This window comes from Tursiops truncatus, chromosome 2 (assembly GCF_011762595.2).
Source record: "Tursiops truncatus isolate mTurTru1 chromosome 2, mTurTru1.mat.Y, whole genome shotgun sequence".
In the NCBI taxonomy this organism is placed as follows: domain Eukaryota; kingdom Metazoa; phylum Chordata; class Mammalia; order Artiodactyla; family Delphinidae; genus Tursiops; species Tursiops truncatus.
The window spans coordinates 112,839,132-112,856,005 of record NC_047035.1 but is presented as its reverse complement, the minus strand read 5'-3'; the positions used below and the strand labels follow the sequence as shown (position 1 = coordinate 112,856,005).

General features: G+C 40.9%; 1 protein-coding gene across 2 annotated transcripts in view; it reads right to left on the bottom strand.

Annotated features, from left to right (window-relative positions):
- The window catches only part of THSD4 (thrombospondin type 1 domain containing 4), a 571,321-nt gene that overhangs the window by 448,519 nt on the left and 105,928 nt on the right, over positions 1-16,874 (bottom strand). For both annotated transcript variants that reach the window (XM_019949134.3, XM_019949138.3), the window contains exon 5: positions 7,699-8,146. In XM_019949134.3, the coding sequence (XP_019804693.2) occupies positions 7,699-8,146 (448 nt within the window). The remainder of the gene's footprint in view (positions 1-7,698; positions 8,147-16,874) is intronic.

Genomic DNA, 16,874 nt, shown 5'->3' with positions numbered 1-16,874 from the left:
GAAGCCTATTTTTTAAATACTCTGTACAGGGCTTCCCAGGTGGCGCAGTGGTTAAGAACCCACCTGCCAGTGCAGTTCGAGCCCTGGTCCAGGAAGATCCCACATGCCGCAGAGCAACTAAGCCCGTGAGCCACAACTACTGAAGCCCGCGTGCCTAGAGCCTGTGCTCGGCAACAAGAGAAGCCACCGCAATGAGAAGCCCATGCACCGCAACAAAGAGTAGCCCCCGCTCACCACAACTAGAGAAAGCCCATGTGCAGCAACGAAGACCCAATGCAGCCAAAAATAAATAAATAAAATAAATAAATTTATAAAAATAAATAAATAAATACTCTGTACACATGTCTATACAGACCTAGGCTTACCCCAGGAATGCTTGTTTATTTCTCTCTCTTTAGATTATAAATGTATCTCGATGCCTGTAAGAAGGTCTGAAAGAGAATATCTTTTTTTCTAACTAACCAGGAAGTATGTCGCAAAACGTAAACTTAAATCCAAAGCTCCTACTCCCCCAGGGAGCATAAATTTCTCAGTGGCTACTTTGGGGATCACATTAATAAAACTGGTTTCTTCCCCTCTGCTATCTGCTGAGACAGGATGTGAAATTCCTTCAAAGGCAAATAGTCACTGTGCCCCTACTATGTGTCAGGTGTTGCAAGCATTGAGGATACAGAGAAAAGTCCCTCATAATAGTCTCTCGTAGGGATTTCACAGGCCAAGGTAAAAAAAACAAAACAAAATAAACAAAAATGAAAAAGCCCAAAAATAAATAAAACATAAACCAAAACACATAATGCAATGAGAAGAACTTGGTGAACTGTCTGGGTACTACATTTCTAACCTTGCAAAATAAGGAGGGACTCAATCCTTCCTAATATTGATAAATCAAGACAATAAAAACTGTTAATATACTATATATAATAAAAATATATCTGAAAATCAAATGTGGCTAGCAGAGTGGGAGGAAAGAGAATCATTTCTTCATCTTTCAGAGTAAGGAGTCAGAGAAAATTTTAAGTTGATATATCAAGAAGCAGAGATGTTGGTACACTATTTACATGTATGGAGAGAATGAGAGTAAAACTTTTAAATGATTGACTGTGATTATACCTTGGGAGAGAGACTAGGATATACCTCTCTCTACCACTGTGATATTTCTTCCTATTTGTACTACTTTTTATAATCATGAAAAGTGACAGTTGTGAACAATTCACATATATGTGTATGATTCATAATCTATATTTCATATATATGAAATATATCTATATGAAATTTATTTGAATATTTGTATTTAATATTTACATGTTTAACATATTTAATATGTATATGTTCACAAAATATTCATATACATATTTCATATATATATATGTAAGGCTAATTTTCAAATACATATGAAAGTCAATAAGAGAACTTTCTATGGAAAATTCCCAGTGATCTGAGAAGATGGAAAGCAGAATAAGGCAAAAAGCACTGACACTAGCATATATTTCCCAGATAAGGAGGCTGGTGACAAGCTCACGATAGGAGAAACCTACGTTGAGCCCTCTAATTAGATGACCTGTCCATCCGCTAACCGGTCCCACAGTTCCTGTCAAGTTTTACACCTTAAAGAACTGCACTGACTTCTTGACGTGGCCCATTTGCTAAGTTTCTCCGTAAACTGCATGCAGGAAGTTGTTTGTCAGCTCCTCTCATTTCATATGAGACTAGGAATGGGATAGAATTAGAATCTGCCTAAAGAGAGCTTAGCTATATTTGAGATTTGTCCAATATCTTCCCTTCATTTTCACTTACTTTGAGCCAGAAACAAGTCCACATGGATAAATCCATTGTCAGAAGTCAGTCCCACCCCAGGGAAATTTACTGGAGAGTCACTGATACCAGAACTCGTCACAGCCGTTGTTTGCTAAAAGCTGCTTTTTAGCCCCAGAGGTTTTCCCCCTTGAAACGTTAAGTGCACTCAGTCTAAGTTCAGGATCATTTTTCCTTTGGCAGCAAAGCCCTTCAAAAACTCGAAAGCTTGCCCCCGCCTTGCACCTGGTGACTCCCTCCAACCTCCCTGATCCAGAAGGAGCCTGTGTGTCAGTCCCCTCTCCGGGGAGGAAGCACTGAACTCACAGTGCTTAAGAGAAGAAGGCAGGAGCGAGACACCTAGGTCTCCAGGACAGAGGGCATAAGGTGTCTTGGTTGGTTCATGTATTTTGCAAAAAATAATACAAAACCCCAGAAACAGCTAGTAGAAAAGAACTGTATCTTTACTACATCTCCACGGGCACCAGGAGGGATTGTGGTTTGGTTTTCTCCTTCCCCTGTGTCACCCCTATAAAGACTCTAGTTCTTTTGCTCCCAGGTCTTAACCTTCAATGAAAGTCCATGAAGAAGAAACTTATCTATTTCCTCGATTGCTTGAATACTTATAATTTTTAGCCATAGCTGAGGAAGTGCAGGGCTGTGGATAAACCATGGACACCCCTATGTTGCCCCTTCACTGCTGAAGACATATTTGCAGGTGAAGCCACCGCTCATGGCAAAAGCATCTCATTCCACTGAGAGGTCCTCCAAGCCCCCTTTCTTGATCCTCAGCCCTTACGGGAGCACAAAGGGGCTCTCAGATCCCTGTCACTCCCTCTCCCTAGGAAACTCTCCGTTCTGCTGGATCACCTGCAGGAGGCCTTTGCTGCCTCCACCCAAGCCAGGTTCATTTCCACTACCTGGAGATTTCAAAGTGCGTGTAGAGTGGTGCCTGTGCCCTGCGCTTGTTATTACCTATTTATGAGTCTCTCTCTCTTGCTGGACTTTGAGCTTAGGCTCAGAGCTTGCTCTACTTTCAGCGTCCCTGACCCCACTCAGTCCATGTCAGTGCCGTGCTTATGGACTCCAAGCAAAAATCCGCAATAGTGAGTGACCTGGACTGTCGTACTAGTAGACGTCTAAGATGATGCCTGCTCTAAAAGACCACAGATACTTTATTTTTACTGGAGTGTATCACCTTCACTTCCTCATACACATTGTAGGCAAGGAAAAAGAAAACCTTCCTTATTTTTAAAGTCTACATTCAGGGATCTTTAGTGCTGCACTTATTACTGATACAGAAGTACTATTTCATAGAGGACATCTTATATGAACCGAACAATCCTAAAACAAACTAGCATGCTTAAAATTCCCAGATGACATCACAAGGTAGGGCTTAATATTAAATATGCACATTTGAGGGTATAAAGGCTTCATTGGCATGAAGTTATCTATAGGCTGACTTTTATCACTTTAAACATGATCCAAGGGTGATTGCATTGAAAGCCACATCACAGCGAAAATGCTGGGTCTCTCAGCAATTTTGTTTTATTCTTGGGCAAAGGGAAAGGACTCTCAACCACAGCTAACCCAAAGGACAAAAGGGGACTCTGAGCAAGTCTGACCATTTCATCCACAGTTCCATGACTCAGCCCTTAGGAATTGGGAGCTGTTCAGATATGCAGACATCTTACGCCATTCTTATCTTCAGCCACGTTCACTTATCCAGGTCCAAACGGTTTATTTACTAACAATGTGTCAGCACATGCCAAGCTCCTTTTACACATGACCTTATCTGAACCTCATGTCAACCCTATGGAGCAGGTACTATTATTCTCCCCACTTCACAGATGATCCTCAAAGAGTTAAGTAACTTGTCCAAGGACACTCAGCTCCCCGTGTTGGAGCTGGTGTTTGTATCCAGCTCAACTTAGCTCCCAAACCCACTGTCCCACACTGTCTTGCAGGCTTAACATCCAATTAAACCAGTTGATTAGAATTGCTTTCTGATTTTTCACTGTGTTTAAAATGTTTCTCACCCATCGATCTCATGTATGAAAGTCCAGCAAGACCATGTGATAATTCTGTATTCTGAGATGTGAAAGCATAAGTTTCCCATTAAGACCGGGATTATTTAAAGTGGATAGAAGGAGGCAGGAGGGAAAGGAAGGAGGGTCCCTACCACCTGGCAGGCACTGCAGCACCCAAGATCCTGAAACAACCCTGCTTTTTTGTCCTTGACTAAGCTGCTTCCTTGGCCCCAAATGCTCTTATCCCTTTTTGGGCCATCCTTGAAAGCCCAGCTCAACTGTTCGCTTCCTCAACCCTGTGGCCTCCTGCCCTGTGCTCTCAGAGCTCCTTCCCCCTCACTAAGTGCTCCAGCACCAAGTGCTACGACCTACAAGTAGCTGCCTTTAGCACCTTCTCTGTTGTGTTGAGGGAGGGATTGTGACCAGTGAGGAGATCTGGAAGGCTGCGAAAACATTTCTCCTAATTCAGACCACCTGTCATAAGCATGACCTCACAGCTCAGAACTGAGCCCTTTACTGTGGGGTAGTTTTAGAAAGGGGGCCTTCCATCAAGAACTGGGGTGGGATACACTGGGCACTTAGTTAAAGGGAGGAAGTTCTGAAATCAGTGGATATTTCCAACCTACCCTGGGTTACTTTCCCTTCTTTTTCTTCTCCCAGATAATAACTGGGTGAGAACTCGAAATGTAGGCATTATTTTCTAATTTTTGAAGAGGACATAAGTGATAACTTTCATTCCTTGTTCACAGTATTACCCTTCACCTCTTTCCTTTTTGAGTAGGAAGATTTACATAATTGGGGGACTCATGCCAACCCCTCACTTGGACATCGAGGAGGATACGTACATGTCTACATAAGGTCATTGATGCTAAGATGCTAGAGCACATGGGTCCACGTGGAGGATGTGCAAATAAGACAACACAGGAGACTGAGATTACTCTCCTTAGAAAGGCGTGATTCAAGGTTGGTCCTTGGCTGATGTCTGGGAACTTGGGTTTCAAAAGGGTTTCCACCACTCGCTAAGTGATAAGAGTGACTCATTATGCTCCAACTATATGTACAAGCAATGTATATATATATATATATATATATATATATATATATATATACTTCTTTTTTACACCTTTATTGGAGTATAATTGCTTTACAATGGTGTGTTAGTTTCTGCTTTATAACAAAGTGAATCAGTTATACATATGTTCCCATATCTCTTCCCTCTTACGTCTCCCTCCCTCCCACCCTCCCCATCCCATCCCTCTAGGTGGTCACAAAGCACCGAGCTGATCTCCCTCTGCTATGCGGCTGCTTCCCACTCGCTATCTATTTTACGTTTGGTAGTGTATATATGTCCATGCCACTCTCTCACTTTGTCACAGCTCACCCTTCCCCCTCCCCATATCCTCAAGTCCATTTTCTAGTAGGTCTGTGTCTTTATTCCTGTCTTACCCCTAGGTTCTTCTTGACATTTTTTTTCTTAAATTCCATATATATGTGTTAGCATACAGTATTTGTTCTTCTCTTTCTGACTTACTTCACTCTGTATGACAGACTCTAGGTCCATCCACCTAATTACATATAGCTCAATTTCGTTTCTTTTTATGGCTGAGTAATATTCCATTGTATATATGTGCCACATCTTCTTTATCCATTCATATACCCTGAGAAAACCATAATTCAAAAAGAGTCACGTACCAAAATGTTCATTGCAGCTCTATTTACAATAGCCAGGACATGGAAACAACCTAAGTGTCCATCATCAGATGAATGGACAAGCAATATATTTTATGCTAAGCACCTGCTTTCCTTTTGGGAACCTGGAACTTTAGTATGTAGCAGGCAAAGGGTGCCTATGTGACTAGCCACCAATATAAACTTTGGCCATGGAATCTGTAATGAGCTTCCCTGGTAGACAACACTTCACATGTGTAACAACTAATTGCTGAGGGAACGAAGTACATCCTGTGCAACTCCACAGGGACAGGACTCTTGGAAACTGTGCCTGCTCTCCTCTGGACTTGGCCCCATGCACCTTTCTTTTTGCTGATTCTTCTCTGTATCCTTTCACTGTAATAAATCATAACTGTGCATACAACTATATGTTGAGTCCCGTGAGTCTTCCTAGCAAATCATTAAACCTAGGAGTGGTTTGGGGGACCACTAACACAGGGAGTTTTAAAGTGTCCATGGGGCATGGCCCAAGTCACAAGAAGCCATGGGCTTATAAAAAGAAGATATGTAGTAATGGGACCTCTGAGGAAAGCTATCTCTCAATAAGGGTAAGTAGGATGTGACTTGGGGTGATGGCATGCAGAATGTTACAGTGAAAAGAAGGGAGTTAAACCTGTACAATCCTCTGTCAACATTTACTTCTTTGTCTAAGAAAATGTGTGAGACATTGTTTTACCTACGTCCAAAATGGTGCAGACATCATGAATTCACAAGAATTTTTAAATATTCCTTGCAATGCAATCTCCTCGGTAGTGGAGTTATCCAGCACCCGGAAAAGACACAGCTTTTATATGGGAAGAAACAGCCCTGCTGTTGGCAGCATAGGTCTGGAAAAAAGTGCATGCTTCAAAAACGTAGGTTAAATGAAAGAAATGCTAAGTAGTTATCAGGTCCACATATATGTCAAATGCCTTCTCTCTTTTCCCTTCTCTTTATGGATTACTTGGTCCTTAAAACTGACACATACTAGTCAATGGGAGAATATATTCCACATTAGAAATGAATTCATTTCATTTTTAAAAAATTGCAGTGGATATTCCAGAACAGGGACGGTGTCTTATCATGGACACAAGTATTTTTTTTTTAATTTATAAAGCACTTTCTTAACATCACCTCATTTGATCCTCGTAACAAGTCCATGAGGTAGATAATATGACTTCTATCTTCCATGGAGCCTGGTCCGTTACAAGACAAGCAATGATGCTCAATTAAGACTTACTAGTTGACTGATGGCTTTAGGAAAATTACTTTAGGCTTTAGGAAAATTACTGCTTTGCAAAAATCAATAATTCCTGAAGTCTGTCAGTGGAAGAACAAGCTGAAAAGCAATCCAGGCATTCAGAGGAATTATTAAAATCACAAATTAAGTCATTTCTATGGACTCTACAGCAGGAAATATATTTTTAATGAGGAAATTGAAGCTAATATATAACAGCTGTCCTGTTACCCAGTAACAGACTATTAAGGCAGATTAAATTATTAATGAAAAATATAGTAACTTGGAAGTTTAACCTTTAAACATTCTCATTCCTCTCTGTTTTATATAAAGTCTTTAAACTGATATTTATTTTTAAAAACACATTTGGTCATCTTATGTAGTTTCCATTTATAATTCGCTTTGCTGTGGAATCATTAGTTGTAGAATCTTCAGCAATTTTTCACTATCAGACTTTTGCACAATACAATATCCAAAGTCTTTATGCCTCGAAGAGCAGGGAACCTCCAGGAAACTTACTGGATGATACACATGCTGGTCAAACATCCCAAAACTCCCACATCTTTGACACCACCACTGGTTGCCCTAAATCAGCCAAACTGCACTTGACTCGCAGACCCACGAGCAAAGAAAAAATATTGTTGATATAAAGCCACTGAGAATGTGAGGGTTCTTTGCTGTATGCAGCAATAGTGATTGTCAATAAGTGATTCAAGAGGTTCTCCATAAGTTAATAAAGTAATAACCTTATAAAAAAGAAAAGTATATGGGAAGAGCACATGAAGAGAAACGAAAGGGAGGGAAGCTAAAAGGTGCATTCACGTGGCCTAAAAAAACATGCCCTCTCTGCCTTCCACCATGGTTACTGCCAACCAGCAGAAAGATAAGAGTAGCAGCTGTTTCCAGGGCCACTCTCAGGCGGTGTATACTCACATTTGTGTTGCACAGCTTGTACTGCCGATAGGCCCCAATGCAGGAGATTGCTGTAGATCGGGCAGGCTGGGAGAAGCTCTGAGCTGCCCTGTGGGCCCCCAGGCCAGGGCTGCTGCTTGTTTCTGGGTTGTGGAAGAGATTTGAGGCTTCAGGGAAGCCTTGGTCATGGGTCAAAGGCAGCTGGTAGATGGAGCCCTCCGAGACTTGCAGTCCAGGACGAGGTCCACTGTCACTCTGGTACAGAGGTCCATGTCGGGGGGCCCGGTGGGCTGCAGGGTTGTAGCCATGGCTAGAGCCAGATGCCCCCTGGGACCTGGAATTCCGGGATGAGGGCCTCTGCCTCCGAAGCCTCTGTGGCAGGTGTGCAGAGTCCGTCTGCAGTGGTAAGATGTATGGGGCCTTACCATAGCCATACATGCCGGGGCCGATGGGACCTCGGGTCCTGCTCCTAAAGAGAGACACACAAGAGAGGATGTTCTGTTAACCCAGAAGCTCTGATACATGGGAGAGGGAACTGGGTAGGAACAGAAGCCTGGGAGAGAGCCTACAGTAGAACAAGGAGGTAAAAGAGGGCTTTCCAGCAGAAGGGAAGATTCTGGAGGCTGGAACAGAGGCTCTACAGAGGCTGCCATGTAGAATGAAGGTGGGAATCAACAGTGGGTGATGTGACTGGTGGAACATGAGGTTAGAACGGTAAGCTGCGGCCAGTATGTGATTTATGTCAGGGAGTTTGGGTGTTTTTGTAGGTTGTAGGGAGCCACTGAAGGTTTTTTGAGAAGAATAAAGATAGAATTGTACTTTCAGCCAGAGTAACGTACTGTTCGCTCTTTTTCAGATAATAGTTTGCGGGGGGGCGTTTCTCACTTAATTGTACCTGATATTTCAGACCCTGTTTCCATGACCATTCATGCCCAAATAGCTTTTCCAGGTAAATGGAACCTAGCTAAGCAACCAAAGACCAATGCCGTCCTGAGGCGAGACTTGCTCTGGGTCATACTCAACCCCTGATGAAATGGGAGGAGGCTGAACAATGCGGAACCCATGTGGAACGATGAGTAAATGGTCGTCTGCACATTGGTATGGACCTTTAGGTTTTGTCAAGACCAGCTGCCTTGTGAGGTCTTATGACAATCACGTAAACAGAAGTGTGCATGTAAATTTCCAACAACTGGCTTTCCAGTGGGAAAAAAGCCCTGATTTGTGCCATTTGTCCATTTCCACGGTGTAAGTACTCCCACCATGGCCAATTTCAAGCTATCGATGTGAAGACACAATCATCTCTAACAAGCAGGGAAAAAAACTCCAGCACACCACTGCATACAAATGTATTGTGAAAATACTGTTTGCAAAATACAGAGTTAGGAATGACGAAGAAATATAAAAGTGAATCAGAGAGGGTTCCCAAGATCCCAACCGTACAACTGAAAGTAACTAGAACATAACACAAGGTGGGGTAACAGCCTTGGGAGCAATACAACAAGCAATGCGTCAGGAATTCTGAGGCAAGAGAATGCCTCAGAGTTCCTCCCCCTTCTGCCTGTGGGGATCTGAGAAGGTTTCACCATCACTGGTCCGAGAGTTGGGAAGCAAGGTTCCAACACTGTGGAAGGATTTAAGTAAGACATATAACTCTTACTTATTTGTAAAATGACTGAACTGGATTAAATGACCACGAAGGTCGTTCCAGCTCTAAAATTTTATGCTTCCATAATAATTAATTCTACATTTATGTATAATTGGAAATGTGCCCAAGAGTTTCTACAGGATGGCCCCTTTAAAATAAGCACATTAAAATAGCAATCAGGGTGAAACATTAATTTCTGCCCTCACGAGGAAATTCTTGCTTCACTCTACATAACCACTGAGCGTAACATTTAACATACCACAACTAATTATTAACATCTTTATCATTAATTGCACCGTCATTCCTAGCTGATACGGTTAAGTATTAAGTTGTGCTAGTGTTTATTTTGCCTTTAGGCATTTCTCAATTAATCTTGGCAACACTAAGGACTCTATGAATGATGGGAGGATCCAGAATGTTGCTTTGAGAGATGCAATTAAGAAGTCGGTTTTAGGAGGAGCTTCAAGATGGCGGAAGAGTAAGACATGGAGATCACCTTCCTCCCCACAGATACAACAGAAATACATCTACATGTGGAACAACTCCTACAGAACACCTACTGAACATTGGCAGAAGACCTCAGATGTCCCAAAAGGCTCTTGGTGCTCTAGCCAGGAGTCAGGGCTGTGCCTCTGAGGTAGGAGAGCCAAGTTCAGGACATTGGTCCACCAGAGACCTCCCAGCTCCACATAATATCAAACGGCAAAAATCTCCCAGAGATCTCCATCTCAACATCAAGACCCAGATCCACTCGACGACCAGCAACCTACATTACTGGACACCCTATGCCAAACAACTAGCAAGACAGGAACACAACCCCACCCATTAGCAGAGAGGCTGCCTAAAATCATAATAAGTCCACAGACACCCCAAACACACCACCAGACGTGGACCTGCCCACCAGAAAGACAAAATCCAGCCCCATCGACCAGAACACAGGTACTAGTCCCCTCCACCAGGAAGCCTACACAACCCACTGAACCAACCTTAGCCACTGGGGGCAGACACCAAAAACAATGGGAACTATGAACCTGTAGCCTGCGAAAAGGAGACCCCAAACACAGTAGGTTAAGCAAAATGAGAAGACAGAAAAACACACAGCAGATGAAGGAGCAAGGTAAAAACCCACCAGACCTAACAAATGAAGAAGAAATAGGCAGTCTACCTGAAAAAAGAATTGAGAATAATGATAGTAAAGATGATCCAAAATCTTGGAAATAGAATGGAGAAAATAAAAGAAACGTTTAACAAGGACCTAGAACTAAAGAGCAAACAAACAGTGATGAACAAAACAATAAATGAAATTAAAAATTCTCTAGAAGGGATCAATAGCAGAATAACTGAGGCAGAAGAACGGATAAGTGACCTGGAAGATAAAATAGTGGAAATAACTACTGCAGAGCAGAATAAAGAAAAAAGAATGAAAAGAATTGAGGACAGTCTCAGAGACCTCAGGGACAACATTAAATGCACCAATATTTGAATTATAGGGGTCCCAGAAGAAGAAGAAAAAAAGAAAGGGACTGAGAAAATATTTGAAGAGATTATAGTTGAAAACTTCCCTAATATGGGAAAGGAAATAGTTAATCAAGTCCAGGAAGCACAGAGAATCCCATACAGGATAAATCCAAAGAGAAACACGCCAAGACACATATTAATCAAACTATCAAAAATGAAATACAAAGAAAAAATATTAAAAGCAGAAGGGGAAAAACAACAAATAACATACAAGGGAATCCCCATAAGGTTAACAGCTGATCTTTCAGCAGAAACTCTGCAAGCCAGAGGGTGTAGCAGGACATAGTTAAAGTGAGGAAAGGGAAAAACCTACAACCAAGATTACTCTACCCAGCAAGGATCTCATTCAGATTTGACAGAGAAATTAAAACCTTTACAGACAAGCAAAAGCCAAGAGAATTCAGCACCACCAAACCAGCTTTACAACAAATGCTAAAGGAACTTCTCTAGGCAGGAAACACAAGAGAAGGAAAAGACCTACAATAACAAACCCAAAAAACTTAAGAAAATAGTAATAGGAACATACATATTGATAATTACCTTAAATGTAAATGGATTAAATGCTCCAATCAAAAGACATAGATTGGCTGAATGGATATAAAAACAAGACCCATATTATCCTGCCTACAAGAGACCCACTTCAGACCTAGGGACACATACAGACTGAAAGTAAGGGGATGGAAAAAGATATTCCATGCAAGTGGAAATCAAAAGAAAGATGGAGTAGCAATTCCCATATCAGACAAAACAGACTTTAAAATAAAGACTATTACAAGATACAAGGAGGACACTACATAATGATCAAGGGATCAATCCAAGAAGATATAACAATTGTAAATATTTATGCACCCAACATAGGAGCACCTCAATACATAAGGTAAATGCTAACAGCCATAAAAGGGGAAATCAACAGTAACCCAATCATAGTAGGGAACGTTAACACCCCACTTTCACCAATGGACAGATCATCCAAAATGAAAATAAATAAGGAAAGATGAGCTTTAAATGATACATTAAACAAGATGAACTTAATTGACATTTATAGGACATTCCACCCAGAAACAACAGAACACACTTTCTTCTCAGGTGCTCATGGAACATTCTCCACGATAGATCATATCTTGGGTCACAAATCAAGCCTTGGTAAATTTAAGAATATTGAAATGTATCAAGTATCCTTTCTGACCACAACGCTATGAGACTAGATATCAATTACAGCAAAAAATCTGTAAAAAATACAAACACATGGAGGCTAAGCAATACACTACTTAATAACCAAGAGATCACTGAAGAAATCAAAGAGGAAGTCAAAAAATACCTAGAAACAAATGACAATGAAAACACGACGACCCAAAACCTATGGGATGCAGCAAAAGCAGTTCTAAGAGGGAAGTTTATAGCAATACAATCCTACCGCAAGAAACAAGAAACATCTCAAATAAACAACATAACCATACACCTAAAGCAATTAGAGAAAGAAGAATAAAAATCCCGCAAAGTTAGCAGAAGGAAAGAAATCGTAAGGATCAGATCAGAAATAAATGAAAAAGAAATGAAGGAAACAATAGCAAAGATCAATAAAACTAAAAGCTGGTTCTTTAAGAAGATAAACAATATTGATAAACCACTAGCCAGACTCATCAAAAAAAAAGAGAGAAGACTCAAATCAATAAAATTAGAAATGAAAAAGGAGAAGTAACAACAGACACTGCAGAAATACAAAGGTTCATGAGAGATTACTACAAGCAACTCTATGCCAATAAAATGGACAACCTGGAAGAAATGGACAAATTCTTAGAAATGCATAACCTTCCGAAACTGAATCAGGAAGAAACAGAAAATATGAACAGACCAATCACAAGCACTGATATTGAAATTGTGATTAAAAGTCTTCCAACAAACAAAAGCCCAGGACCAGATGGCTTCACAGGCGAATTCTATCAAACATTTAGAGAAGAGCTAAGACCTATCCTTCTCAAACTCTTCCAAAATATAGCAGAGGGAGGAACACTCCCAAACTCATTCTATGAGGCCACCATCACCCTCATACCAAAACCAGACAAGGATGTCATAAAGAAAGAAAACTACAGGCCAATATCACTGATGAACATAGATGCAAAAATCCTCAACAAAATCCAACAGCACATTAAATGGATCATACAACATGACCAAGTGGGGTTTATCCCAGGAATGCAAGGATTCTTCAATATACACAAATCAATCAACGTGATACACCATATTAACAAATTGAAGGAGAAAATCCATATGATCATCTCAATAGATGCAGAGAAAGCTTTCGACAAAATTCAACACCCATTTATGATAAAAACCCTGCAGAAAGTAGGCATAGAGGGGACTTGCCTCAACATAATAAAGTCCATATATGACAAACCCACAGCCAACATCATCCTCAATTGTGAAAAACTGAAACCATTTCCACTAAGATCAGGAACAAGACAAGGTTGTCCGCTCTCAGCAGTATTATTTAACATAGTTTCAAGAGTTTTAGCCACAGCAATCAGAGAAGAAAAAGAAATAAAACGAATCCAAATCGGAAGAGAAGAAGTAAAGCTGTCACTGTTTGCAGATGACATGACACTATACATAGAGAATCCTAAAGATGCTACCAGAAAACTACTAGAGCTAGTCAATGAATTTGGTAAAGTAGCAGGATACAAAACTAATGCACAGAAATCTCTTGCATTCCTATACATCATTTTTCCTAACGATGAAAAATCTGAAAGTGAAATTAAGGAAACACTCCCATTTATCATTGCAACAAAAAGAATAAAATAGCTAGGAATAAACCTACCTAAGGAGACAAAAGACCTGTACGCAGAAAACTGTAAGACACTGATGAAAGAAATTAAAGATGATACAAATAGATGGAGAGATATACCATGTTCTTGGATTGGAAGAATCAACAGTGTGAAAATGACTACACTACCCAAAGCAATCTACAGATTCAATGCAATCCCTATCAAACTATCCCTGGCATTTTTCACAGAACTAGAACAAAAAATTTCACAATTTGTATAGAAACACAAAAGACTCCGAATGGCCAAAGCAATCTTGAGAATGAAAAATGGAGCTGGAGGAATCAACCTCTCGGACTTCACACTATACTACAAAGCTACAGTGATCAAGACAGTATGGTACTGGCACAAAAACAGAAAGATAGATCAATGGAACAGGATAGAAAGCCCAGAGATAAACCCATGCACATATGGTCACCTTATCTGTGATAAAGGAGACAAGAATATACAGTGGAGAAAAGACAGCCTCTTCAATAAGTGGTGTGGGGAAAACTGGACAGCTACATGTAAATGAATGAAATTAGAACACTCCCTAGCACCATACACAAAAATAAACTCAAAATGCATTAAAGATCTTAATGTAAGGCCAGACACTATCAAACTCTTAGAGGAAAACATAGGCAGGACACTGTATGACATAAATCACAGCAAGATCCTTTTTGACCCACCTCCTAGAGAAATGGAAATAAAAACAAACAAATGGGTCCTAATGAAACTTAAAAGCTTTTGCACAGCAAAGGAAACCATAAACAAGACAAAAAGACAACTCTCAGAATGGGAGAAAATATTTGCAAATGAAGCAACTGACAAAGGATTAATCTCCAAAATTTACAAGCAGCTCATGCAGCTCAATATCAAAAAACAAACAACCCAATCCAAAAACGGGCAGAAGACCTAAATAGACATTTCTCCAAAGAAGATATACAGATTGCCAACAAACACACGAAAGAATGCTCAACATCATTAACCATTAGAGAAATGCAAATCAAAACTACAATGAGGTATCACCTCACAGCAGTCAGAATGGCCATCATCAAAAAACCTACAAACAATAAATGCTGGAGCGGGTGTGGAGACAAGGGAACCTGTTGCACTGTTGGTGGGAATGTAAATTGATAGAGCCACTATGGAGAACAGTATGGAGGTTCCTTAAAAAACTGAAAATAGAATTACCACGTGACCCAGCAATCCCACTACTGGGCATCTACCCTGAGAAAACCATAATTCAAAAAGAGTCATGTACCACAATGTTCATTGCAGCTCTATTTACAATAGCCAGGACATGGAAGCAACCTAAGGGTCCATCAACAGATGAATGGATAAAGAAGATGTGGCACAAATATACAATGGAATATTACTCAGCCATAAAAAGAAATGAAATTGAGTTATTTGTAGTGAGGTGGACGGACCTAGAGTCTGTCATACAGAGTGAAGTAAGTCAGAAAGAGAAAAACAAATACCGATTGCTAACACATATCATGAAGAACCTAGGGGCAAGATGGGAATAAAGACACAGACCTACTAGAGAATGGACCTGAGGACATGGGGAGGGGAAAGAGTAAGCTGGGACAAAGTGAGAGAGTGGCATCGACATATATACACTACCAAATGTAAAACTGATAACTGGTGGGAAGCAGCCGCATAGCACAGGGAGATCAGCTCGGTGCTCTGTGACCACCTAGAGGGGTGGGATAAGGAGGGTGGGAGGAAGGGAGACGCAAGATATGGGGATATATGTATATGTATAACTGATTCACTTTGTTATAAAGAAGAAACTAACACACTATTGTAAAGCAATTATAGTCTAATAAATGTCAAAAAAAAGAAATGCTAGCAAAGATTCTTGCAGAAAGATAACAATCTCGAAAGAAATTAGATTAAAATTCAACAACAAAAAAGTCTTAACAAACAAATATCTATCTCTATATATAAATATATAGATATATATATATGTTGGATGTAATTTGCTTTTTTCTTCTTGTGGCAGGCCAGGTAACATGAATGAATGACATCATGAAAAAGTGAAGGAAAGAATTTCTGTGTGTGTTTGCCTTTTTTTTTTTTTAAAGATCTGAAAGCCTAACAAAAATTCTAGCTTCACAGAAAGTACTGGGTGGAGTTCCCAGCTGAAGGTAATATGGAAATAAACACACATGGAGTGATGCTTCTCAAATCTGAATGTGCACAGGAATCGCCTAGGGATCATGTTGGGAGAGTCAGATTCTGACTCAGGAGGTCTGGGGTGGGGCCCAGGATTCTGAGTTTCCCACAAGCTCCCAGGTGATGCTGGTGATGCTGGTCCACAGACCAACGACTCTGGACCAGCATCACCAGCATGACTTGAGGAACAAAGTCAAAGAACAGAATTGACATTCCAAACAAAAGAGTGAGAATTCAACAATAAAATGTATTATGCTTAATGGAGAAAGACAGCTATAAAATTGTTTTAAAAACCTCTGAGTGTGTGACATATACAAAAATCTGCTGGTCTGGGCCGGGCTGCACTGCTATAGCTCAGTGAGAGGTGCTGAACCCATTGGAAAGCAGAGGAGGCAGAGGGAGAGCCTACTACGGTTGGCTGATGACTTCTGTAAGCATCTTTCCAAAGGCTGCCCATCACCCCTGAGGGGGTAACTGATACATGTGCACCTGTATATTTTCGTACTCACACTGCCTTGTGGGAGGCTCTGCCTAAACCAGAGAACCATTCAAAACCCACCCGAACAGCAGCACCATCGGAAAGAGGATGAGTCAGAAACACATGGCCAGTTAATTCTGATAAACGGACTACAGAGAAGGAGCAGCCAGTTAGGGTGTGCTTGTGAGAGAGATGATTTCTGAATCTTTGACTCAGAACACTTGGACAAGCCGCAGATTCATCCCCACTTGGCCAGGAGAATGTGTGTTTTCCTTACAGCCGGCTGGTCAGAGCTAATCATCCTGATGGTTCAGAATGGCCTCTTCCCCACCAGGACAGAGTCCATCTGGCCACTTGCAAGGGAGCCGGCATGAACTGGGTAGATTTATGCGGAGTTGGGATAATAAGCACAGATGTGGCCGAGAGGATCTGTGTAGCCAGTTAACCCTTCCAGGGGTGCTCGCGGTAGGTGCCCTGCGGGCTGTTAGGCTGATTAGTTCTGCTTAGTCTCCCCGTAACCCATCTCTGGGATTTTACTTGGGATATCCCATTTGTCAAAGTTCTAGCTAATTTTGGAAAG